Raw genomic sequence first — 27500 nt, 5'->3', positions numbered from 1 at the left:
TGTATACATTATTCGCAGGTGTCATTTATTTATAGAAACATTCTTCAACTGCAACTAGGATGCCTAAAACATCTTAAGAAAACTACGTGTTGAAGTATTCACATGTCTTGATAGTAGAAAGAGAGAGGGGAAAGAGACCAAGTGAAAAAGTGAGTCAGAGAGGGAGGGAGAGAGAGAGAGGGAGAGAGAGAGGGAGAGACATCTCTTCCTCAGGGAGAGTGAATCTGGCACAGAAAGCAACACCTGCCTGATGCTACTATGGAATGTCAGGTTATATACACACCTGTGTGTGTGTGTGTGAGAGAGAGTGTGAGTGTGAATCTGTGTATGTATCATGTGTTGGTGTTGGTGTGTGTTTAGGTGTGTGTGTATTTGGGAGAGATGTGCTTTATTCTTGCTCCAGGCTAATGTGTAGCATTTCCATCAGCCACCTGGGAAGGCAGAGATGCTGCTGCTGGGCTCCAGCTGTGTTCAGGAAGTGACAGGTTGGAGGAAGAGGAGGGAGGAAGGGGGGGGACAGACAGAACAAGTGTGAGCCCTGCTATCACGACCCCCACTGACCCCCGTGACCCCCGTGACCCCCACTGACCGTGCCACCTGGTTGATGACAGGGGAGAAGTTGGTGGGTCCGTACAGCTGCACGGTGCGCAGGCTGTGGAAGTACGCCTCCAGCACACCTTCAATCCCCACACAGCCCGCAGAGCCCACCTCCCCACCCTGGAGGAGGGGAGGGAGGAGGAGGGGAGGAGGGGAGGGAGGAGGAGGAGGGGAGGAGGAGGAGGGGAGGGAGGGGAGGGAGGAGGAAGGGAAGAGGGGAGGGAGGAGGAGGAGGGAGGAGAGGAGGGGAGGAGGAGGGGAGGGAGGAGGAGGGGAAGAGGGGAGGGAGGAGGAAGGGAAGAGGGGAGGGAGGAGGAGGAGGGGAGAAGGAGGGGAGGAGGAGGGGAGGGAGGAGGAGGGAGGAGGAGGGGAAGAGGGGAGGGAGGAGGAAGGGAAGAGGGGAGGGAGGAGGAGGAGGGAGGAGGAGCGGAGGAGGAGGGGAGGGAGGAGGAGGAGGGGAGGAGGGGGTAACTGGTGAGTTCAAGGTATAGCTCCACCTACACAGACAAGCTGGCATCTACAAACATTCACATGTTCACCAGCAAAACACAAAGCAGTCACTAGTCAGTCTCCAAGAATAAAGCTAACCTTGCACATTAAACTAATTAATAAATAAAGGCCAATGGAAGCCTCAGGTGAGTGCCAGCCGTTGGCATGACAACAGCAGCCAGCACAGGCCTCTGATTGGGCGAGGCTCCTCAGGAGGAAGTGAAGGATGCTGGGAGTTCCCCGCTGGGTGGGATGAGGAGCCAGCTACTGAGCGTGTGCAGACAGCTGTTGCTAAGTTGCTGGTTGTTTGACCAGAACACACCCTTCTACACGCTTTGGGTGGGGCTGTGGTACACACACACACACACAGAGGACACAGCTGAACACACAGCTCCCTGCTTAGAGTTCATGGCTTTAAATATCATGGAGCGAACCCACCCACCCCCACACCCACCCCCACACCCAACCCCCACACACCCACCCACACCCACCCCCACACACCCCCCCCCCCCCCCACTCACCCCCCCCCACCCCCACACCCACACCCCCCCCCCCCCCCCCCAGAGAGGCCCTCACCAGAGGGAAGGCGTGGGAGACCTTGCCGTCTGGGGGCAGCTTGGCTCCGAAGCCGTAGGCGGGGAACATCTTGTCACTGTCGTAGTCCTGGATGATCTCACCCACAGCTCTCAGCGCCATGGCGTACGCATTCATCTGGTACGGGCTCATGTAGTGGAGAGAGGTGGGCTGTGCCGGGTTACCTGGCACACACACACACACACACGCACACACACACACGGACACACACACACGCACACACGGACACACACACACACGGACACACACACACACGCACACACGGACACGCACACACGGACACACACGCACACACACACACACACACACGCACACACGGACACACGCACACACGGACACACACACACACACGGACACAGGAACACACAAATTCACATACGGACACACACATACCAATGCATGCACACACACACACACACGTATACACACACACATTCAGGCATTCAATCATATGTGCATAATTTTACGGATATTCTCTCTCACACAGACACTAAGGTGAATAGAAAGGTACACACCTACACACTCTTCTGCACTCTCTCTCTCACACACACACTTTCACACACCCACACAGCATAATGAAACACTCCCCAGGTCTGGCAGACGTACCATTAGAAGCAGTGAAGTCGATGGCTACGGTGAAGTTGAGCTGAGTTCTGGAAGAGAGGATCACACCAACACCCATTATTGATCACATCAATAACCCACACGTCCAAACCTCCTCAGAGACACTGACATTAGGTGAGAAACCTCCTCAGAGACATTAGGTGTTGAGAAATGCAAAAGGCAGCAGCAGTGCCCAGGTCCAGGGTCACTGTGCTGTGATGACATCAACATGTCCACTGGAAGAAAACACTGGGATGTTCCCCAGTCTCTCAAACACACACACACAGCCAAGCATGCACACACACATTCACCCCCAAAGACACACACAAGCATTTGATTTTCAGAAATACAGAGTTTTAATCACCCTCCTCGGATGAAATCCACAAACGTGTATTCTGACTGTACTGTGAAGGACAGTAAAGTCACCTGGAGAGAGAGAGACAGCGAGAGAGAGACAGCGAGAGAGAGAGACAGCAAGAGAGAGAGAGAGAGTCAGCGAGAGAGAGAGATAGACAGCGAGAGAGAGAGATAGACAGCAAGAGACAGAGACAGCGAGACAGACAGAGAGAGACAGCGAGAGAGAGAGAGAGACAGCGAGAGAGAGAGAGACAGCGAGAGAGAGAGACAGCAAGACAGACAGAGAGAGACAGCAAGAGAGAGAGAGACAGCGAGAGAGAGATAGACAGCGAGAGAGAGAGATAGACAGCGAGAGAGAGAGACAGCGAGAGAGAGAGACAGCAAGAGATAGAGAGACAGCAAGAGAGAGAGAGACAGCGAGAGAGAGACAGCGAGAGAGAGAGATAGACAGCGAGAGAGACAGCGAGACAGAGGGAGAGAGAGAGAGAGAGCAAGACAGACAGAGAGAGACAGTGCGAGAGAGATAGAGAGAGAGATAGAGAGAGAAAGCAAGACAGACAGCAGAATGACAAAGTGAAAAGATGAAAGAGCAGCGAGACAGACAGAGAGAGGAAGAAAGAAGGAAAAGGGAGAACAGAGTTAAGAATTGCATGATAAAGATAATGAGCAATATAAATCATGAGAAGAGGAAGTGACAGGAAGAGGAAGTGACAGGTAGATATGAGAGGAGAGGAGGGGAGAGAGAGGAGAGGAGGGGGAGAGAGGAGGGGAGAGGAGGGGAGAGGAGGGGAAAGAGAGGAGGGGAGAGAGGAAAGGAGAGAGGAGAGATGATAGAGCAGAGAAAGAGAAGAGATAAGGGAGGGGGTGAGACTCACTGTCCCTGAGTTAATGTATTTCTTCTTCTTGCCTTTCTTCTTGGGATTCAGAACCTGTTTCACGACACAAGTTTACAGGTTACACATTTCACACCTTCTTTCACACAAACACAAACACTATTCTAACAAAGAACAGACTATCATCAGCATCCAGACAGAGAGGCTGTTGCATACACATGGATATACCTGGACATGCTGAGAGCTCACCTCGTATACATTAAACTGGTTCTCTCCTCTGGACATCTCTCTGTAGCTGGTGGCAAACTCCCCGATGAAGTCATGACTGCAGACAGACAGACAGTCCGACAGGTAGACAAACAGACAGAGTTAGCTTCTTAGCTCAGATGCCATAGTAGTTTGTATGTGGTGTAGAGTGTGGGGTGTTGGGTGAGGTGATGGTGTTGGGTGTGGGGTGAGGTGATTGTGTTGGGTGTGAGGTGATGGTGTTGGGTGTGGGGTGAGGTGATGGTGTTGGGTGAGGTGATGGTGTTGGGTGTGGGGTGAGGTGATGGTGTTGGGTGAGGTGATGGTGTTGGTTGAGGTGATGGTGTTGGGTGTGGTGTGAGGTGATGGTGTTGGGTGAGGTGATGGTGTTGGTTGAGGTGATGGTGTTGGGTGTGGTGTGAGGTGATGGTGTTGGGTGAGGTGATGGTGTTGGTTGAGGTGATGGTGTTGGGTGTGGGGTGAGGTGATGGTGTTGGGTGAGGTGATGGTGTTGGTTGAGGTGATGGTGTTGGTTGAGGTGATGGTGTTGGTTGAGGTGATGGTGTTGGGTGTGGTGTGAGGTGATGGTGTTGGGTGTGGTGTGAGGTGATGGTGTTGGGTGTGGTGTGAGGTGATGGTGTTGGGTGAGGTGATGGTGTGGGGTGTGGGGTGAGGTGATGGTGTTGGGTGAGGTGATGGTGTTGGGTGTGGGGTGAGGTGATGGTGTCGGGTGTGGTGATGGTGTTGGGTGAGGTGATGGTGTTGGGTGTGGGGTGAGGTGATGGTGTTGGGTGAGGTGATGGTGTTGGGTGAGGTGATGGTGTCGGGTGTGGTGATGGTGTTGGGTGAGGTGATGGTGTTGGGTGTGGGGTGAGGTGATGGTGTTGGGTGAGGTGATGGTTTTGGGTGTGGGGTGAGGTGATGGTGTCGGGTGTGGTGATGGTGTTGGGTGAGGTGATGGTGTTGGGTGTGGGGTGAGGTGATGGTGTGGGGTGAGGTGATGGTGTTGGGTGAGGTGATGGTGTTGGGTGTGGGGTGAGGTGATGGTGTTGGGTGAGGTGATGGTGTTGGGTGTGGGGTGAGGTGATGGTGTCGGGTGTGGTGATGGTGTTGGGTGAGGTGATGGTGTTGGGTGTGGTGATGGTGTGGGGTGATGGTGTTGGGTGTGGGGTGAGGTGATGGTGTTGGGTGAGGTGATGGTGTCGGGTGTGGTGAGGGTGATGGGGGTGGTGTGATGGTGTGGTGTGAGGTGATGGTGTTGGGTGTGGGGTGATGGTGTTGGGTGTGGTGAGGGTGATGGGGGTGGTGTGATGGTGTGGTGTGAGGTGATGGTGTTGGGTGTGGGGTGATGGTGTTGGGTGTGGGGTGAGGTGATGGTGTTGGGTGTGGGGTGATGGTGTTGGGTGTGGGGTGAGGTGATGGCGTTGGGTGTGGGGTGATGGTGTTGGGTGAGGTGATGGTGTGGGGTGAGGTGATGGTGTGGGGTGAGGTGATGGTGTTGGGTTTGGGGTGATGGTGTTGGGTGTGGGGTGAGCTGATGGTGTTGGGTGAGGTGATGGTGTGGGGTGAGGTGATGGTGTTGGGTGTGGGGTGATGGTGTTGGGTGTGGGGTGAGCTGATGGTGTTGGGTGAGGTGATGGTGTGGGGTGAGGTGATGGTGTGGGGTGAGGTGATGGTGTGGGGTGAGGTGATGGTGTTGGGTGTGGGGTGATGGTGTTGGGTGTGGGGTGAGCTGATGGTGTTGGGTGAGGTGATGGTGTTGGGTGAGGTGATGGTGTTGGGTGTGGGGTGAGGTGATGGTGTTGGGTGAGGTGATGGTGTTGGGTGTGGGGTGAGAGAATGGGTTTTACCTGCCGTCTCGGTCCCAGTCATAAACATCCACCTTCACGGTTCTGGAGGGGGAAGACAGCCCATAATAACTAACACATCTCCATTGTGATACGGTTGGTGCAGATGTGAAGAAGTTTCAGGTGTGTGTGTGAGGTTTCAGCAGGTCTGTGTAACCCTAACCCAGATGGGAGTCAGGTGGCTGAGCGGTGAGGGAATCGGGCTAGTAATCCGAAGGTTGCCAGTTCGATTCCCGGTCATGCCAACTGAAGTTGTGTCCTTGGGCAAGACACTTCACCCTACTTGCCTCGGGGGAATGTCCCTGTACTTACTGTAAGTCGCTCTGGATAAGAGCGTCTGCTAAATGACTAAATGTAAATGTGTGTGAGGTTTCAGCAGGTGAGGTAGAGGAGACTGCAGCTCGATCCTAATAACACCAGCGCTGGTCTCTGGGACAGCAGGACCGACTGCTGGCATTATTCTGATCGCCCTGCAGACAGATGATGTCATCCTGGCTTCACACACAGGGATCTTCTGCTCTCTCATTGGTCCCCCAGGGATCTTCTGTTCTCTCATTGGTCCCCCAGGGATCTTCTGTTCTCCCTCTACAGTTCTTCTGTTCCCTCATTACCTAATCACCTGTCCCTCTGTGTCTCCTATCCATTCCTTCACATTTACCTGCTAAAAATTCTCCAGGCCTCTTCTGTCATGGTCCCCCTCCCCCACACCTGTCGTCGTCCCTCCTCTCTCCCTCCTCCTCCCCCCTCCCCCCCCACCTGTCGTAGTCCCTCCTCCCCCCTCCCCCCCCTCAGCTGTCGTAGTCCCTCGCCCCTCCCCCCCACCTGTCGTAGTCCCTCCTCCCTCCCTCCTCCTCCCCCCTCCCCTGTCGTTGTCCCTCGCCCCTCCCCCCCACCTGTCGTAGTCCCTCCTCCTCCCCCCTCCCCCAGCCCCACCTGTCGTAGTCCCTCCTCCTCCCCCCTCCCCCAGCCCCACCTGTCGTAGTCCCTCCTCCTCCCCCCTCCCCCAGCCCCACCTGTCGTAGTCCCTCCTCTCTGCCTCCTCCTCCCCCTCCCCCCCCCTCACCTGTCGTAGTCTCCGTTGCAGAGAGCTCGTACTGGCAGGGTGAAGGGCTGCCACACTGGGTTCAGAGTGTTCTTCACCACCTCAGTCTTATGGCAGATGGTGAACCTGCAGTGCAGACATTACCCGGGCCTTTACTAGTACTACCATACTAGTACTACCATACTAGTACTACTATACTAGTACAAGAACTAATACTGGTACTATTACATTAAGTAAGTAATATTAGTCCCAGATCCAGACTCAGTCCCAGAGGTCTCTGTTCTAGAGTCAGTTCTGGATCGTTCTAGAACCCTCCGAGCAGACAGACTCACGTTCCGTCCTCGTTGCTGCGGTAGAAGACCAGGAAGGGGTCCGACTTGCCGAAGAAGTCCTTCTTGTCCAGCTTGTTAGCACACAGCTGCATGGTGGCGATGTCCTGGCAGGGCACACGAGAGGGAGGGGGGTCACCTCACAGCACAGCTCAGCCATCAGAGCAGAGCACACGAGAGGGAGGGGGGTCACCTCACAGCACAGCTCAGACATCAGAGCAGGTTAAAGGCAGGGTAGGCAAGTTTTGCGAATCTAGCAATTATGTCTCAAGTTTGAAAGGGTTCAAACCAAAATACCCCACACCCCTCCCTTTAAAGCCACTCTTCCAAAACACATGAACTACTGCCAGGAGGGAGGTAGACAAGTAGCCTGTCCAATCACTCATTCAGTCTGAATGCCATCCAATAACTATGTTCTGTCCAAACTAAATTATTGGTCGTGTTTAATACAGTCCTGCGATGCCCACAGAGATCGGATTTATAATCATTTTATTGTCAAACCTTTAGATTTATTGGTTGCTATCAAGATGTGAAGTATGTTTCAGCAAATTTGACAGAAAGTGCTTCTCAACATTACAGACCCTGCCTTTAGGAGGATGCATGGCTTGAATCCCCTCTCTATTATACTATAAATACGAGCTGTCTGCTAACACCCCTAAAAAACACCATTCTAAAATCAAACACCACGGCAACCAACTAACACCCCAGCAAGCACTTCCTCCCTCAGCCCAAACCACAACAACAACAAGAGCAGCTACAAGCAGGACTCAGACAGCCTGCTCTGACAGCCTGCTCAGACAGCCTGCTCTGACAGCCTGCTCAGACAGCCTGCTCTGACAGCCTGCTCTGACAGCCTGCTCTGACAGCCTGCTCAGACAGCCTGCTCTGACAGCCTGCTCTGACAGCCTGCTTAGACAGCCTGCTCTGACAGCCTGCTCTGACAGCCTGCTTAGACAGCCTGCTTAGACAGCCTGCTCAGACAGCCTGCTTAGACAGCCTGCTCTGACAGCCTGCTCTGACAGCCTGCTTAGACAGCCTGCTCAGACAGCCTGCTTAGACAGGCTGCTCTGACAGCCTGCTTAGACAGCCTGCTCTGACAGCCTGCTCAGACAGCCTGCTCAGACAGCCTGCTTAGACAGCCTGCTCTGACAGCCTGCTCTGACAACCTGCTTAGACAGCCTGCTCAGACAGCCTGCTTAGACAGGCTGCTCTGACAGCCTGCTTAGACAGCCTGCTCTGACAGCCTGCTCAGACAGCCTGCTCAGACAGCCTGCTCTGACAGCCTGCTCTGACAGCCTGCTCTGACAGCCTACTTAGACAGCCTGCTCTGACAGCCTGCTCTGACAGCCTGCTTAGACAGCCTGCTCTGACAGCCTGCTCAGACAGCCTGCTCTGACAGCCTGCTCTGACAGCCTGCTCAGACAGCCTGCTCTGACAGCCTGCTCTGACAGCCTGCTCTGACAGCCTGCTCTGACAGCCTGCTTAGACAGCCTGCTCTGACAGCCTGCTTAGACAGCCTGCTCTGACAGCCTGCTCTGACAGCCTGCTCTGACAGCCTGCTCTGGCCCTGCCAGCCCTGTCAGCCCAGCTCATCCATATGGAGGTAGCTTCCAGGGCTCTCTGCTTCCAGGGGCTCTGTGCTTCCAGGGGCTCTGTGCTTCCAGGGGCTCTGCCGTGGTTCTGGTCCAGGGCTCGGGTCCCTCCGGACCGGATGCCGGCAGCGCCGCCAGCTGAGCCGCGGTAATGAGACCCCTGTTGCTCCAGACGCCAGCAGCAGAGCATGCTGGGTAACACCGATGTGATGACTGAGCTGCACGTCAGAAGCAGTGTGGTTGTTTGTCAGCTCTTATCGACACAGCTCTCATTCTCAAACACGTGTGTGTGTGTTTGTGTGTGTGTGTGTGTGTGTGTGATTGTGAGAGGTACTGACCCTGCAGTTACTGAGTTCCTCTGCAGAGAAGATGATAACCCCACATTTCTTCCCTGGGATCCCACTGAGAGAAACACAAAGAGAGAGAGAAAGAAAGAGAGAAAGAGAAAAGGGGGGATGGGATGAGAGAGAAAAAGGCAGAGAAGGAGGGTGAGTGAGAAAGAGAGAGAGTTAGAGAAAGAGAGAGTTAGAGAAAGAGAGAGTTAGAGAAAGAGAGTTAGAGAGGAATAAGGAAGAGACGGTTACTAACCCATCAGGTAACCTGTGACAGCAGAATTTCAAGACGGTAACAATATCCCAGGAGACTTCAAACAGTCAGTGGATATTAAGATGACAGCGGAGAGGGAAAGTACACACACAGAAACACACACACACACACTCACACACACACACACACTCACGCATACAGACAGTCACACAAACACAACCTTGTCTTTCTACAGTTGCTGCGGCAACAAGATTAGAACTCGCTTCTCGTTTATTTTTTTTGTTAATTTAAACTTACTTTCACGTAGTGGTTTTAATTCTGTCCAATAAATAAACTGTTCAAAGAACTGACAAGAGGAGGAGAGGAGGGGAGGAGGAGAGGAGGATGAACGCAGAGAGGATAGAGCCAAGAGGAGGCTGGTCAGAGTCAAACACAGAGAGAGATGGTTCTCCGGTTCTACAGAGATATAGTTACACAGGAGAGCGGCAGTTATACAGAGAGATCGATCCATTATTACAGTAAGAAGAGAGATTAAGAGTGAAGGAAACAGACAGAAGAAGCATGAAAGAGATGAGGGATGATCCAGAGAGATATGATGACAGGGTGAGAGAGTGGATGACTGCTGGGCAGGCAGGGTCGACCCAAACACCAGCCCAGTGACTGTGATGGAGGGAAGACTGGAGAGGGGAGGAGAGGGGTAGAGAGGAGGGGAGAGAGGAGAGGGGAGAAGACTGGTGAGGTGAGCAGAAGCAAGGAGAAAAGCAGAAAAGAGAATCACTCTGTTTCACTCTTTCAATCATTCTCCCTTTTTCTCTACTTTCTGCCTTCACTCTGTTTCTCTCCATCTCTCTTTCCCCCTCTCTTTCTGTCTCTCTCTCTCTCCATCCGTGGCTCATCCTCTGGTGTGATTGTGCATGTCTGGACAAGTGTGGGCAGCTTGTCATGGATCACATTCTTCTGGGCTGACAGTCACACATTCTCCCTTCTCCTGCCTACTACACCTGTGAGATGAGACAACTCACCTGTCCACCACACTGACCAGGTCAGCCTCACTCACACACACACACACACTCACACTCACACACTCACACACTCACACACACACACACACACACACACACACACACACTCACACACACACTAAAGTGATTACATTTCAGGATTGATCTCCTTCACAGTCTTCTGTGATCACCGAGAGGCAGACAGCAGGTGTATAACGGACTAGAACATCCTCCCCCATCCTCCCCCATCCTCCCCCAGTCATCCTTCCTCCCCCATCCTCCCCCATCCTCCCCCATCCTCCCCCATCCTCCCCCAGTCATCCTTCCTCCCCCATCCTCCCCCAGTCATCCTTCCTCCCCCATCCTCCCCCAGTCATCGTTCCTCCCCCAGTCATCCTTCCTCCCCCATCCTCCCCCAGTCATCCTTCCTCCCCTATCCTCCCCAGCCCCCTCCCCCATCCACCCCAGCCCCCTCCCCCATCTTCCCCAGCCCCCTCCCCCATCCTCCCCAGCCCCCTCCCCCATCCTCCCCAGCCCCCTCCCCCATCTTCCCCAGCCCCCTCCCCCATCCTCCCCCATCCACCCCAGCCCCCTCCCCCATCCTCCCCAGCCCCCTCCCCCATCTTCCCCAGCCCCCTCCCCCATCCTCCCCCATCCACCCCAGCCCCCTCCCCCATCCTCCCCAGCCCCCTCCCCCATCCTCCCCAGCCCCCTCCCCCATCCTCCCCCATCCACCCCAGCCCCCTCCCCCATCCTCCCCAGCCCCCTCCCCCATCCTCCCCAGCCCCCTCCCCCATCCTCCCCAGCCCCCTCGCCCATCCTCCCCCATCCACCCCAGCCCCCTCGCCCATCCTCCCCCATCCTCCCCCATCCACCCCAGCCTCTTCCCCAGCCCCCTCCCCCATCCTCCCCAGCCCCCTCCCCCATCCTCCCCAGCCCCCTCTCCCATCCTCCCCCATCCACCCCAGCCCCCTCGCCCATCCTCCTCCATCCACCCCAGCCTCCTCCCCAGCCCCCTCCCCTAGCCTCCCCCAGCCTGTCCGGGGTGTGAGCAGCCTCTAACTCAGGAGCAGGGAGCTCCGCTGGTGTCACCAGCAGAGTCCTTCCTCCATATTTCAGCAGCATGACCCAGTTACTCTTCCTCTGGCTGGGGAGGGTGGGGGAGGGCTGGGGAGGGTGGGGGAGGGCGGGGGAGGGTGGGGGAGGGCTGGGGGAAGGATGGTTGGGGGAGGAAGGCTGGGGGTAGACAGACAGGAAGATAGAAAGAGATATAGAGAAGAGAAAGTAAGAAATATAGATAGAGACCAGGGGGGGGGAGAGAGAGAGAGAAAGGGCTCCCCTCTGTCTCCATGGAAACCCCCAGGTAAGTGGTAACTGGTTCCCCGTTTCAAAAAAAGAATAATTATTGACCTACAAAACACCACCTCTATACCAGACAAAGGCTCCACAGACACACCTGTACACACACACACACACACAGAACTCATAAGTACAAACACACAATACATACGCCCATACAAACAACCTTCTCTCTCACACACACACACAGAGTGGAGAATGTTCAGCTCTCGTCTTCTCGCCTCAGTCTGAGAAACAAAACAAGGATCACTTCCTGAAAGGCAACCAGGATGTATGCCTCGGATAGGACACTGTTAGCCAATCACTGCGCAACAAAGCACCTTCTATGTGCTAATGCCTCCATCCATCATATAAGCTTCTCTCATACATGTAATCAGACAGGGTTTTACTCCATGTGACCTTTCAATTAGGAGACTTTTCTTCTCTCTCTCACACAAGGTGAATCCCATTAACAAAGTTACTGCAACATGAATAATTACAGGTAATGTGTGTGATGGTCTAGGTTGTGCGTGTGTGGGAATTTAAGTTGGCTCAGAGTAATTGCTTTGTGTTCAGAATGTCATTTGTATTCCGAATAAGAGAGCAATCTCTCCTGCTACCTTCACGTTTGCGTGTGTGTGTGAGAGTGTGTTCATGAGTATGTGAATGTGTGTGAGATTGTTAAAGACTGTGTGCGTGTGAATGTGAGAGTGTGTGTGTAAGAGTGTGTGTGTGTGAGTGTGTCTGTGTGTGAGAGTATGTGTGTGTTTTATCGTCAGTAGAGAGTGCGGCAGCCCCGATACCCTGTGGCATCTAGCAAAGTCTCTCTCTCTGTACCTCCCCCTCTCCCTCTCCCTCTCTCTCTCACTCTCTCTCTCCCTCCCCCCTCTCTCCCTCTCCCTCTCCCTCCCCCCCTCTCCCCCTCTCACTCTCTCTCTGCTCTGGCACGGCTAAGTCATTCATGCTGACGGAGGAAGAGACAGGGAGGTCTGCAGGAGACGATAAGGCTGAGGCCATAGAGGCTGCTAGAGACTGGGAGGATAGCGGCTGGTTAGAGACTCAGAAGAAAAGGCCGTTAGAGGCTGGACAGAGGCTGAGAAAGTAGAGGCCAGCTGGAGGCTAGAAAGGTGGGAGAGAAGAGGCTGGCTTAAGATTCGATGAAGAATACAGGTTAGCTAGAGCCTGACACACACACACACACACACACACACAGCCCAAGCCAAATCACAGGACTGAGAGACGACCCGCCAGGCAGTCCACATGCTGATGTGAAGCTGTCAGGAGGAACCTTTCCTGCAGCGCACAGACGGGGCCATGCCTGCTCAGAGAACCTCCTCATAGAAAGTCATTCATGCTGACGGAGGAAGAGACAGGGAGTCAGGTGGCTGAGCAGTGAGGGAAGCGGGCTAGTAATCAGAAGGTTGCCAGTTCGATTCCCGGCCGTGCCAAATGACGTTGTGTCCTTGGGCAAGGCACTTCACCCTACTTGCCTCGGGGGAATGTCCCTGTAATTACTGTAAGTTGCTCTGGATAAGAGCGTCTGCTAAATGACAATTTAAAATGTAAATGTAAAGTTCTCACCATGCTAAAAAATAACTACATTATTTGGTCTGTGATCCAAGAGAAAAGGGGAAACACACACACACAAGCATTCACCACAAACCACACAAACATACACCCACCCCAGACACAATACACCCCAACACACACACACCATTCACTGCACCATTCACACATTACAACACACACAAGATATATAAATTGTGAGAAGTGTGGAGAGATGGATAGTGGGAAGAATGAAGAGATGGATTGTGGGACGTGTGGAGAGAGGTATTGTGGGTCTTTGGAGAGAGGTATTGTGGACCTGTGGAGAGAGGTATTGTGGGCCTGTGGAGAGAGGTATTGTGGACCTGTGGAGAAAGGTATTGTGGACCTGTGGAGAGAGGTATTGTGGACCTGTGGGGAGAGGTATTGTGGGCCTGTGGAGTACTTACGAGAGTGGTCTCTCCAGCCGCCCGCCTGTGGACCCGATGATCTCCCCAAGAGTACAGAATGTCTGACCCAGGAAGTCCTGGAGGGGAAAGGAAGTAGTCAGAGTAAAGACAGGAAGTGGTCGGAATACAAAAGGTCTGACCTAGGAAGTACTTGAGGGAAAGAACAGGAAGTAGTAGAGAATAGAACAGGGAAGCTCATAGTTCTCTACTTAATATTCTACATCTGGAAAAGTCTCCTACTATTCCTACAAAATGCAGTCTTGATTTCCCTCAACATTAAATCACTGAGGGAGTATTTCTGTTCATGGAAAACGAAGAATGCTCTGTCCATTGTACAGTTTTGACTAACAACGAATCAAAAGCAGGACAGAACCTTGTAGTAAATTTGGCAGACGGCTGCTCACACAGGCCAGACAAACAGATGGTCACATTGAAAAGCACAGACATGGCATGAGTACATTATAACGCTGGCAGCAAAACAGCTGTGTGTGTGTGTGTGTGTGGGAGGGGGGGGGGGGGGGGGTTGTTGTGTGTGTGTTTGTGTGTACAAGTGGGTGTTTATTTGTGTGTGTCTGCATGTATCTTTGAGTGTATGTATGTATGTGTATGCGTTTGTATATGGATGTGTGTGTGTGTATGGGTGCCTGTGACTCAGCTTTGAGGCCGTCTATCAAAGGTGTTTTACCTGTGATGTAATGACGGAATGACACAATGGCTGACATGACTGCTTGGTTAGAGTCGAGGTGGATCCTTGATGAGAACAAACCAGAAAACACGAGCACAGCGAAGACTTAGACAGCACCTCAGCACCAGACGACAGTTAGGATGCAAGATAGAACAACAAAACGACAAATACGACACACAAACATTCCAGGTTCCCAAGAAACAACCTAGTTCACTTCCTGTTCTGGGCAAATTGTTCTGCCCAAGCAAAAAAAAAGATTATACTTAAAGTATACTTATAAAGTATAAGTACATATACTTATGTATATTAAAGTAGTATGTGAATATACCAAATCCGATATATATATATTTATATTATCATTTTGCACTTCCAATTGTGTAGAAAAATATCAATAAAATTAAAATTACTTAAGATCTAATTTAATACATTCAAATTAGATTTAAGTTTTTTTTTCTTTTCGCTTGGGTGAGCAAAGTTTAGGTGCACAGAAATGTCTCAAAATGAAGACACCATGATTGGGTCGTGTTTCACAGGAACGAGTAGGTAACACAGAACCAACCTTCTACTCCGTCGTTCAGCAGAGGGAGAAAGACAAGTCAGAGATTCATTCATCCATCCATTCAGTGATTCGTGGGCCAAATCATGATCCAAACATGGGCGCTAATTACAAACCATTTTAGTGAAACACATACTGGACTCGTGCAAGATAAACTTACATGTTTGGAAATATTGGAACTTCTGGAGTCCACGTTGTATCTAAAAAGAAATAGAAAATAAAATACAAGTATGTAAATCAGAGGATTATACTTTTATTGCATCTAGAACTTGATAAAATCGTGTTTGTGGTTAGCAGTGGCTAGCTAGCTCCGATGCGGTGATACCGTTTAAGCTAGCTTCCGGTAGCTATGTTTGTTGCTATATCAACACCCTCTATTATTTCGGGATACAATTTTACGAAAATGTAGCTGTAATACAAATAAAAACGTTACACACTCAGATCAAACCATTCCAACTTTTTTTTTTAAGTTGCAGGAAGTGGTTTTTTTTCTTCCATTTTGGCAGTTAGCCTAGCCATGGTTGGGGGTCCCTTACCGTTCGACCACGAGACAAATTACATTGCACAATACCAGACAACATCGGCAACTATTCTTTTAGTATTTCTTTTTTTAAGTCTCTGTAATCGTTCAGTATGAAACAGACCTGGGTGTGCAGCCACCTGCCTCACTAAAGCCAAACTAGGCCTTTTCCCTCGACACAACATTCTCATTGGTGTCAGGGTATTGGTCATATGCACTATTTGTACATTGCTTCGGACAAAATCTTTTCTCTAAATAAATAAAATGTCTTGTAAATGTCATGTCATCCCAATAAAGTACCTTAAATACAGTATACTGTCCCCCCCACCACCCCACACACACAATTACGGAGACACAGAGCTAACAGTACTCCTTTGTGTGTTCTGCAGCTGCTGAAATCAACAAACAGAAATCAACCGTGTTTTCTCAGAAGAGGAGGAGGGTGGTCGGTACGAAACAGCAAATAAATCATTAACGGTAGAGGATGAGGAGTAGAGAGTGATGGTTTCTGGGTCTCTGGGCTTGTCTAAATGCAGTCTGGTTAATTTAGAGAACTGTATTTCACTGTAAGAGCTTGTGGGTCAGATTCAGAAAGCCCTCCTGGGGATTGTTAGCTGTGTCATTTCCTGTGTCATTTCCTGAGTGTTCTTGTTCTCGCTCTTTGTTACTTTTCTCTCTCTCCTGCTCTCACTCACCATTTTTCCTTCCTCTCTGACCTTCTCATTTATCCTTTACTCTGTCTTATTCTCTAGCTCTCTCTCCTCTCTCCTTCTCCTCTCTCTCTGCCCTCCCCCCCACCCATTGATCTTGCTCAGCCCGTACATTCAAGAGTATGAATGAATCTCATCCTTAGTCAGAATAAAAAGGGGAGTCGTGTTCCGAAAGGTACAGATGACTCATGTAAACAACATCTCCCAGGTGATCCTGAGTGTTGAGGTGCACAACAGCATGAGTGACACACTAGAACAAAACAGACGTGTGCTGTGGAATAACGAACCCAGTACATAAGAAACCCAGTTCCCTTTCCAGGTCTCGGTGAAGTCACACGTCACGGGTGTGATGTGTGACGAGGTTATAGCTTCTGTAGCCGGGGAGGTATTAGGGGTGGGAATTGATTCACATTTGAATCACGATTCAGTCTTCTAGCGATTCACATCGATTCACAAATGTAATTTTTTTTTTTGTATTATATATTTGTATTATAATTTATACAAATAAAAAATCGTTTTTTTTTTTTAGAAAAAAAGTTGTTTTTTTTTTAAATAAAAAAAGTTGTTTTTTTAAAATAAAAATTCGTTAAATTTTTTTTTTTATCGATTTGTGACCCCAAGAGTCGAATCGTGAGGTACCAAAAGATTCCCACCCCTAGGAGGTATACTCGCCATTATCCACATGACCTGAGAGACTGGCTGAGTGCTGATGGACAATTATCTCCATGGGAGTGGGTGATTTTGAACATTTTGGCGAAACATTTTAGTTTTTTTATCCTAATTTGGATGACGATTATATTGATTTGTTTTTGTTTGTTGATTTGTTTTTATGGGAAACTATTAGGCTGTAAGGTGAACCCTGTTATCGTTTCAACCCGCTCCACAGTCTGGCATCTACACAATCTTTAGCTCATAAAAAAGAACGAGTCCTGCTAAGCTACCAAAAAATAGTTTGTCGCTGAAATTCTTTTTGTCAACACGGATGGATATGGTTGGCAAATAGAGGATGGGACCTTGCACGTAACAGAAATTCGGCCCCTGACAGTGTTTTGCATGTGATACACTGCGGCTGCAAAAGTCCGTGTGAGAAAAAGCAGCTACCTTACTGCTTACTGGTGTAGAACGATCACGTGTCGAACCGTGCCACCAAAATCCTATTACGCTCTGAAGAAACTAGTTCTGCATAAAACATAGACGCATCGATAATCGACTGGAATTTCAGCGACAAACCTTTTTTTGGTAGCTTAGCACGACTCGTTCTTTTTTATGAGCTAAAGATTGTGTAGATGCCAGACTGTGGAGCTGGAATCATTTTCTAAAATACTTTTCGTGGTTCACCTTGCGGCCTATATCTGGTACCTGTGTGATGAAATGGTCTTTAGCTCCACAGAAAACAACGAGAGAGGGACAGAGAGAGAAGGGAGAGAGAGAGACGTTTCGAGAGGTTGAACAGTTTTCATACTTTTTTTCACCTTTACAAAAAAGTCCCTTTTTTCTTATAAGAAGTAATTCAATAGTGGCGATAATGGCCACATTATTTGCTTTGGATAAACGTTTATGTCATTCTGCATAAAAGCATCAGCTAAAACAATAATATGCAATAGTGTAAAAAGGGAGGAGTTTAGTCACTCACACATCGAAGCGCAGGTTCTGTTTCTCCTCAAAGAAGAAGTCCAGCACGAACTTCCTGACGAAGTCGGGGTTCAGGCTGTTATCAATCACCTCCGTCCTCCCAAACTGCACCACAGTTAGAAACCGTTTGTAAACACTTGTCATTAAACCACAGGATAGCTAATAAACACTACTTACTGTAAGTCGCTCTGGATAAGAGCGTCTGCTAAATGACTAAAATGTAATGTAAATTACAACATTCATACCTCACAATCACTGATTACTCCCTGTACCACAATAACACCTGTTTGTTTATTGTTGTGTCTGTATGAGTGTGTGTGTGTGTGTGTGTATGTGTGAGAGAGAGTGTGTGTGTGTGTGTGTGTGTGTGAGAGAGAGAGAGTGTGTGTGTGTGTGACGGGGTCTTGTCTCTCCAGACAGGCCTCTGTGTTCAGAGATGCAGCCCTCGTCAGCTCCAGTCTGGTTCGTCACCAGCAGCTCTCTCAGGAAATCACACCTTAATCCCTATTGGCCAGCGGCCTCCACGGACCCTCCACACACACTCCCAGCTGACACAACAGAGTAATGAGCTATTGATCCACACACACACACACTCACCCTGTCTCAGTACTCTGGGCTTGTGTACCTCAGAGCCCCATACACATAATATCATCCATCAACTTTGGTGCCTGCCAATCCATTACCAGACCCAACCTCTGCACAACACACACACACACATGCAGACACACACATGCAGACACATACTCATACACACACAAACACATACATTCACACACAAACATACACACATATGCACACACGCACACAAACAGGCATACTGACACACACAGGTAGGAAGACAGACACACACACAGACACACACATTCACACACTTATCTGCACGACATCGATCACAACATCGTCCCATGAGGCACTTCCCTCCAGTCTATTTCTGGGCTGACGTCCTAGCCAAGCTCTGATTGGATAATGGACAGGTAGTGGGTGGTTATGGGTAGCATATCAATTATTTTGTCTGTGTGTGACAAGCTTTACACACAGCTGTGACAGCAGTGACTGAAACTCAGAGGGGGACCCCACCAGAGGGGCGGGCGGTGGGGGGGGTTCGAGGGCTCAGTTTAGATATCTCTCCTGTTCCAGACTCGTGTTTGTTCTGCTAGCTATCATGAAAAGGCATGCCCAGCACTCCTCTCTCTGAGAGGCCTGTCTTCCTGTCGGAATCAGCACCGTCTTTGATGAACATGAGGAGAGAGAGAATGAGAGAGAGATCGAGGAAGAAGAAGAAGAGAGGGAGAGAGCACGATAAAAAGAGAGAAAGTCTTGCTTTTTACCATATTATTGGGCTCTCTTGTGATTTACTGTAACGTTTCTATATTTAATGTCTATTTTTCCTGTCAAGTCAAGAAAGTAAAGGAAAAAAAGGAGAGAGAGTGGGGGAGGGAGAGAGAGGGGGGAGGGAGAGAGAGAGGGGGGGGAGGGAGAGAGAGGGGGGAGGGAGGGAGAGAGAGAGACTGCCCATCCTGGTCTACTCAGTAACAGGTCTGTACTCAATAACAGGTCTACATTCAGTAACAGGTCAGTACCCAGTAACAGGTCTGTACCCAGTAACAGGTCTACATTCAGTAACAGGTCAGTACCCAGTAACAGGTCTACATTCAGTAACAGGTCTACATTCAGTAACAGGTCTACATTCAGTAACAGATCTACATTCAGTAACAGATCTACATTCAGTAACAGGTCAGTACCCAGTAACAGGTCAGTACCCAGTAACAGGTCTACATTCAGTAACAGGTCAGTACCCAGTAACAGGTCAGTACCCAGTAACAGGTCTGTACCCAGTAACAGGTCTACATTCAGTAACAGGTCTGCATTCAGTAACAGGTCTGTACCCAGTAACAGTAACAGGTCTGGTGCGTACAGGGTCAGCTGCTTCAGCTTGTTCAGAGGAGCCAGCAGGTGTCAGGTGGGGGAGGAGGACCAGAGAGACAAGTCTTCAGTTTTAGACACACACACACACACGTGCACACACACACACACAGATCTGTTGGCTCTGGAGCCAGAACACACACCTGCACACATGCACACACATACAGACAGATGGAGGACTGCGGTCCCTGTCACTAAGAAGCTGAGTTTAGGGTCCTTCAAGGACAGGAGACTGTCTCTGTTGACATCAGTGTGTGTGTCGGTGTGTGTGTGTGTGTGAGAGAGAGAGAGAGAAGGGGTGGGAAGGTAAAAGCAAGCTAGTTTGTCATAAGTTGGTTCAAAACAGACTTTACTCACCTCTCTCCACTCCTTGGTGCCAACAGCCTGCACATACAGCACCACCACTGTAGAGAGAGAAAGGAGAGAGGGAGGAGAGAGAGATAGAGACAGAGAGGGAGGAGAGAGAGAGACAGAGAGAAAGACAGAGGTTGTTCATTGATTGATGATGATTGAGTTCTCTGATGTGTTTCCATGTGTTGTCCCGTCACTGTGGACTGCTTTGACAACACTGTTTAACATTCATGCCAATAAAGCATATTGAATTGAATAACATTGACAGAGAGAGAGTTCTACAGTTTCTGTCTTGCTTGAGCACATTTTTCCAGAACAGTTAATACGCAGCTCCAAACTGGAACACAAACTCTTAAGACACAGAATACATGACACACAGTCCGCCAGCTTCATCTGAATATATATCACCTGTACTGACACGCTTTGAGTGTGTCTAGTCTGTGAGTGTGTGTGTGCGTATATGTGTGTACATATGTGTGTGTGGGGGAGAGAGAGAGGGGGAGAGAGAGAGCAGTGTCCAGCCGGACCCCTCAGCCTGTGTGTGTGTGTGTGTGTCCTGGCTGTGATGCTGCTCTTCATCCAGGCTGCTGCAACAGCCAATTAAAAAAGGACATTTTCTCCTCTAATGACCAATTAGGGCATCTTAGATAACAGGAGCAGGGCGTGGATGTAGAGGGGAAAGAGGGGGAGGCAGAGGGGAGAGGTAGAGAGGTAGAGACAGTCGGGGAGGGCAAAGTGAGAGAGAGAAAACTGGGGCAAAGAGGGAGAGAGAGAGAGGACACCTTGATCATAGTCTACATTGTGACAGCTGGTCGTTGAGTCTTCCATGGTGTGACTGAGAATGGAGGTGACAGTGACCCCCCATGCCCAGTACAGCACCATGGCTAGGGGGAGAAGGGGGAGAGAGAGGAGAGGGGCTGGAGGGGGGAGAGAGGCTGGAGGAGGGAGAGAGGCTGGAGGGGAAAGTGGGGTGAGAGGATGGATGAGGAGAGAGGCTGGAGGGGGGAGAGAGGCTGGAGGAGGGAGAGAGGCTGGAGGAGGGAGAGAGGCTGGAGGGGGGAGAGAGGCTGGAGGAGGGAGAGAGGCTGGAGGAGGGAGAGAGGCTAGAGGAGGGAGAGAGGCTGGAAGGGGGAGAGAGGCTGGAGGAGGGAGAGAGGCTAGAGGAGGGAGAGAGGCTGGAAGGGGGAGAGAGGCTGGAGGAGGGAGAGAGGCTAGAGGAGGGAGAGAGGCTAGAGGAGGGAGAGAGGCTGGAGGAGGGAGAGAGGCTGGAGGGGGGAGAGAGGCTGGAGGAGGGAGAGAGGCTGGAGGGGGAGAGAGGCTGGAAGGGGGAGAGAGGCTGGAGGAGGGAGAGAGGCTAGAGGAGGGAGAGAGGCTGGAAGGGGGAGAGAGGCTGGAGGAGGGAGAGAGGCTAGAGGAGGGAGAGAGGCTAGAGGAGGGAGAGAGGCGGGAGGAGGGAGAGAGGCTGGAGGGGGGAGAGAGGCTGGAGGAGGGAGAGAGGCTGGAGGGGGAGAGAGGCTGGAAGGGGGAGAGAGGCTGGAGGAGGGAGATAGGCTGGAGGGGGGAGAGAGGAGAGTGACGAGGAGTCCCAGTCTGCCATATGAGTGATTATATCGTTTATGGAAAGTGACTGGGAGTGATGGGCCATCTGGTGAGCCTGGAGAAGTCTGACTCCAACCAGGAAGTCCACCTCCACTGGCTTTGGAGGGAAGGAACCCAGCTGACCAATCGAGGAGAGGGAACAGGAAAAATTACTGCTTGGGAGACACAGGGAGGGAAGAGGAGATTATGTGGGGAAGAGGGGGAGGAGGGGAAGGGGTCTACAGAGGCATCCATCCAACACCAAACAGCAGCAGTCAGTCAGAGACTTATCTGCAGGGATTGTGCACCTGACTGCCAGTATAAGCCCTGTCTAAACCTGCCTCTCAGCTGGTCAGGGGCGGGAGGCTAGGCCTGAGCCCCACCATGGAGCTGCTCTGATAAGGTTACACACTCAGGGGCTCACCATGGAGAAACACACCAGCTCCAGGGGGCCCTCTATGGAAACAGGACATGGTTAAAAGCCTGCACCAAGAAGCTCACTATGGAGAAAAACACCTGCACCAGGAGGCCCTCTATGAAGAATAACACCTGCACCAGGAGGCCCTCTATGAAGAATAACACCTGCACCAAGAGGCCCTCTATGGAGAATAACACTTGCACCAGGAGGCCCTCTATGGAGAATAACACTTGCACCAGGAGGCCCTCTATGGAGAACATGCCTAGATTATTTAACACAGGGGGTCCTGGTTAAAGAATCTGCTGAGATCTCCAGACTCTCTAATGGATCAAGACAGAGAATTATCATACAAATGCCCCATCTTCACATTTCAATTTCGTGAAGAGCTTTCAATCCCATCTAGAGTCCCAGTCACATACAGATGAGGTGTGTGTGTGTGTGTGCTCGCGCATATGTGTGTGTGTGTGTGTGGGGGGGTTGAAATTGGAGGCTTTTATCCAATTCTACCTTGGAGACCCACTTCATATTCTAATATGACCTTTCCAAACAGCACCTTGAGGGGCTTAATAGGATTTAATAAACACCCTTTGCTGTGATCCTGCAGAAGGAAGCACCTTCCTACTGTACTCACGACGACAGGCAGCACACAGGCACACATTATTATAACTATTACATATTTTAATATTAAAACGGAAGTTTCTGAGGTCATTTGCGATTATTATGAAATTTGGTCTCTTAGCACAGGTGAGACATGCTGTACATCCTGTTGGCTGAAACAGAATTGCAGCATCCCATAATACCTGACTTGTATTTCCTGTCCAGGGAGAGCTCTGTTGTCCAATCACAGGAAGGTGACGTGCCCACTTCGTCTCTCTCCTTCGGCATTTGAAGGGTACTCTGAGCTTGGCGGTCAGGTGTGTGTGTTTGTGTTTGGACCCCGTGTGTGTGTGTGTTTGGTCCCCATGTGTGTGTGTGTAGTTGTGTTTGGTCTCCGTGTGTGGGTGTGTGTGTTTGTAGTCGGGTTTGGTCTCTGTGTATGTATCAGAAAAGTTGAAGATGTAACCTTTTATTCTGTATAAAATGATACTGTGTTTCTGACAGTGTGTATATGTGTGTGTGTGTGTGTGTCTGGAGGTCAGGCATGACTGGAATACACTGCCTTTGGCCTCAAAGACAGAAGACTGGATGTTGCAGGCTGGGCTAACAGCACAGGCTGCATGTTGCAGGCTGGGCTAACAGCACAGGCTGGATGTTGCAGCCTGTGCTGTTAGCCCAGCCTGCATGTTGCAGGCTGGGCTAACAGCACAGGCTGCATGTTGCAGGCTGGGCTAACAGCACAGGCTCTGATAAAGACAGTTGGACTGCACACTGAAAGTTGCCAATTCAAATCTCCTTTTCACTTAGTTTGAATAAAAGTGGGTGCCAAGTAACAAGACAAACACATGGACAGGAGTCCATTCAGACAGAAGTTCCTGACAGATTTGGGATTTCAAATATTGTGAAAGAAAACATACTCGCTACACAGAGGATTACCACACACTCACACTGGCAGACACACATACACACACACAGTACAGAAAATATATTTTTAGAAGTTGTTCATGGACGAAAAGCCTTTGTTGTTTTTCTGAAGGAAATAAAAAGAAAATATGTGGAATCAAAGAGGAAACCATTCTTCACTCACTCACACACACACACACACACACACACACACACACACACACAACCACTCACACATATACATACAAACACACACACACACCAAACACTGAAGATACACACACAAAATACACAAACAACGACACACAGGTGCACCAAACCAGCACTCAGGAGCAGCGGATGAATCCTAATTGCTGGATGACACTGAGCCCGGTGATTTGATAGCACTAACAGCGCCTCAGATCTGTTTACTGTCCCCGTTTAAGAAGGGCTTGAGAAGCACAAAGTCAAGGACGAGTGGGAGAGTGTGTGTGAGTGTCTCTGTGTGTGTGTGTGTGTGTGTGTCTGTGTGTGTGTGTGTGTGTGTGTGTGTGTGTGTGTGTGTGTGTGTGTGTGTGTGTGTGTGTGTGTGTGTGTGTGTGTGTGTGTGTGTGTGTGTGTGTGAGAGAGTGTCTCTGTGTGTGTGTGTCTCAGGGACAAGTTGGAGCCAACCTGTAATTATATGAAGAGAGCTGGGACTCTCCTGTGTTTACTCAAGGCTTGCACTCTCTCTCACACACACACACGAAAACACAAATTCACACACTCTCTCTCACACACACACACACACACACAGAATAGACAGACGGGCAGACATGCACACACACACACACAAATATGGAAACACACAATCACATACACGTAAAATGTGCAAAATTACAATCCCACGAACATACAAATTGGCAAGCACATACTCACACAAACACAGAAACACATTCACACAAACAGTACAGGGATTAACTCACTCCTGCACACACAATATTACTCACACACAGTCACACACAGACACACACAAACACCTGTTCATTCACTTGAAAATGGAATCAAACAGATTGGTTCAGTTGATCAAAAACAAACAAAAAATGATTTGACACTTTTACCATCACAGGGGAGCTGTGTGTATGTGTCTCAGTGTGTGTGTGTGTGTGTGTGTGTGTGTGTTGGGTTCACCTACCAGGGTCAGACTTGGAGAAGGTGTCCACATCTAGCAGCTGTCTGAGGAGACAGAAGAAGCAAAGACAGCCATGAATACTGAATACTGTTTCTTATTCTACTAAATACTGTGTATTGCCAGTGTTTATCCTGACCCAGGAAGTGATGTTGAGTGTTTCCTGGTGGTAATATTATCCTCCTCCACCTTTCTGACTTTATTTTCTTTCTCCCCCCTTCACATTTTTATATTCTCTTTTCCACCTGCCCCCTCCCTTCCCTCTCCTCCTCCTCCTCCTCCCCTCTCCTCCCCTCCCCTATCCTCCTCTCCTCCCTATTCCACCTCCTCCCCTCCCTCCTCCTCCCCTATCCTCTTCTCCTCCCTCTTCTTCCTCCTCCTCCTCCCCTCCCTCCTCCTCCCCTATCCTCCTCTCCTCCCTCTTCCTCCTCCTCCTCCCCTCTCCTTCCTTATCCTCCTCTCCTCCCTCTTCCTCCTCCTCCTCCCCTCTCCTTCCCTATCCTCCTCTCCTCCCTCTTCCTCCTCCTCCCCTCCCCTCCCCTCTCCTCCCCTCCCCTCCCCTCTCCTCTCCTCTCCTCTCCTCCCTCTTCCTCCTCCTCCCCTCTCCTCCCCTCCCCTCCCCTCCCCTATCCTCCTCTCCTCCCTCTTCCTCCTCTTCCTCTCCCCTCCCCATTCCTCCTCCCTCCTCCTCTCCCCTCCCCATTCCTCCTCCCCTCTCCTCCCTCCTCCTCCCCTCCTCTCCTCCCTTCCCCTCCCCTCCTCTCCCCTCCTTCTCCGGAGCCCAGGGGACAGCCCAAAGTCACCCTTTCTCCTAGGGGAGACAACACAACAGCAGGCACCACATTCATTATTCATACTGGGATTACTGGCTAACAGGGGTTTTTGATCACACACACTTACATAAACACACACGCTCACACACACTTACATAAACACACACGCTCACACACACACATGCTCACACACACAAACACAAGCAAGCCTGCTACCCAGCTAACCAGTCACCCAGCCAGCCAGTCACCCAGACAGCCAGCCAGTCACCCGGCCAGCCGGTCACCCAGCCAGCCAGTCACCCAGCCAGCCAGTCACCAAGCCTGCCGGTCACCCAGCCTGCCAGTCACCCAGCCACCCAGTCACCCAGCCACCCAGTCACCCAGCCACCCAGTCACCCAGCCACCCGGTCACCCAGCCACCCAGCCACCCAGTCAGCCAACCAGTAAACCAGTCACCCAGCCAGCCAGTGTGCAGACTGTCTCATCCTGACATATGGGACACAGTTGTAATTTGCTCTCTCCTACTGTGAGACTGACATCCCAACCAGGCCGCTGGCAACAACCCAGTCACCAAGCTGCTGCGCTCTCTCTCTCACACACACACACATGATTGCACACACAAACACACACCCATCCACGCATAAAACACTTGCGCACATGCATGCATTCTTGCACACACACACAGGCACACACACACACACGGGCAATCAGGTACGCACTCATGCGTACACACACTCACATGCTCACACACACACACACCAAACTCTGAATATGACTTATTCAGTGCTGTCCACCTGGCCCCATCCCCACAAGTAATGGAGGATTTGTAATAGAGTATAATATCATTATGTATTAGACCCGTGACAATATCATGAGAAACACTTCTAGTTATCATCTGAACACTGTTCTAATACACCCTGTAACCACTCAGGTCCTGAATGTAGCACACATCTGGGATGAAATGTTTCTAGATACAACAGTTTAACAACTATAAACATGGTTCTAGTTGGTTCATGCTGTGATCAAGGTGTGTCTGGCGACTAGTTCTCTCAGCACAGTGACTAACACCCAGAAGAGACTAGTTCTCTCAGCACAGCGACTAACACCCAGAAGAGACTAGTTCTCTCAGCACAGTGACTAACACCCAGAAGAGACTAGTTCTCTCAGCACAGTGACTAACACCCAGAAGAGACTAGTTCTCTCAGCACAGTGACTAACACCCAGAAGAGACTAGTTCTCTCAGCACAGTGACTAACACCCAGAAGAGACTAGTTCTCTCAGCACAGTGACTAACACCCAGAAGACACAGGATGACACAAGAAGAAGGGATGAGCAAATATGGACGATATGAGCGGTTTAGATTGTGTGTGTGTGCATTTTTGATACATGTGTGTGTGTGCCTCTGAATGTACATTCATTTAGAAAATTATTAGTATTAATCTAGACATGTATTGTCAGATTATATGTATAAATGCTGCCTATGATCCTATGTACCAGCAGGATTATTTATCTTGGTTATGCACACCAGAGGCGGTTGCAGAGATTTACACACCTCTTACAGTAACACACACACACACACACACACACAGAAACAGTAACATATGCACACAAACAGAAAGAGACACACGCATATCCACACACACACACACATATACATACACACACACACATTGATATTCACAGATACACACCTACACAAACATACAGACTTATGTACAAGTGTACAGGTATAGACACACAAATACAACATTACCCACAGACCCACACACAGGTGGTTACCATCTGCCATTGGATCGATAGTCTAGACTGCGCACCTCTGACTGGGACACATAGAGTACATGCTAATATGAAGGCATCCTTTATGAATATGCTAACAGAAAATATGAACACTCCCAACTTGTTAATCACATCTATTAGTATAGAGATTCTGATTTCCGTTTGGCTTTTTGTAGACGCTTTTTGTAGCGTTCATCTATATTTGTGTCATCCGCAACTGGCATTAAAAACGTCTTGTGGAAATGACAACAAAGACCTACCTGCACGAAACGGTAACTTCTATTTTAGTTGCAGGCACGCTTGTGTTGAGAGGGTCGAACTGTCCTATTGACGCCAACATCGCGACGGTAGAAGTTTGTCTCCGTGTCTTGCTTTACCTCAGGTTAAAAAAAATAAAAATAACAATTCAGGAATGTTCTCCACTTATTCGCGTCAAGTTTGTGGCCGTCTTACCCCCATATCAATCTCTAAAGAGGATTCGTAGAAGTGTTTGAAGACGGCGGTGTGAGGAAGGCGAAGTCAT

The 27500-nt window shown here is 50.2% G+C and overlaps 1 protein-coding gene across 1 annotated transcript in view; it reads right to left on the bottom strand.

Annotated features, from left to right (window-relative positions):
* The window catches only part of LOC136940257 (copine-9-like), a 30113-nt gene extending 2796 nt beyond the window's left edge, over positions 1-27317 (bottom strand). Inside the window, exons 1-17 of the mRNA XM_067232302.1 lie at positions 27238-27317; positions 24435-24475; positions 19792-19838; positions 17513-17616; positions 14810-14849; positions 14653-14655; positions 13409-13485; positions 8868-8931; positions 6941-7044; positions 6630-6734; positions 5570-5611; positions 3723-3798; positions 3516-3569; positions 2648-2709; positions 2287-2333; positions 1663-1844; positions 590-717 (exon numbers count right to left, since the gene is read on the bottom strand). Coding sequence (XP_067088403.1) covers positions 590-717; positions 1663-1844; positions 2287-2333; positions 2648-2709; positions 3516-3569; positions 3723-3798; positions 5570-5611; positions 6630-6734; positions 6941-7044; positions 8868-8931; positions 13409-13485; positions 14653-14655; positions 14810-14849; positions 17513-17616; positions 19792-19838; positions 24435-24475; positions 27238-27317 — 1256 coding nt within the window. The remainder of the gene's footprint in view (positions 1-589; positions 718-1662; positions 1845-2286; positions 2334-2647; positions 2710-3515; positions 3570-3722; positions 3799-5569; positions 5612-6629; positions 6735-6940; positions 7045-8867; positions 8932-13408; positions 13486-14652; positions 14656-14809; positions 14850-17512; positions 17617-19791; positions 19839-24434; positions 24476-27237) is intronic.
* Positions 27318-27500: the final 183 nt, after the last annotated feature.

Source organism: Osmerus mordax, unplaced genomic scaffold (genome assembly GCF_038355195.1).
Source record: "Osmerus mordax isolate fOsmMor3 unplaced genomic scaffold, fOsmMor3.pri Scaffold_97, whole genome shotgun sequence".
Taxonomy (NCBI): Eukaryota; Metazoa; Chordata; class Actinopteri; order Osmeriformes; family Osmeridae; genus Osmerus; species Osmerus mordax.
Note: the sequence above shows the minus strand (reverse complement) of the source record. Positions and strands in the feature narration are given on the sequence as shown.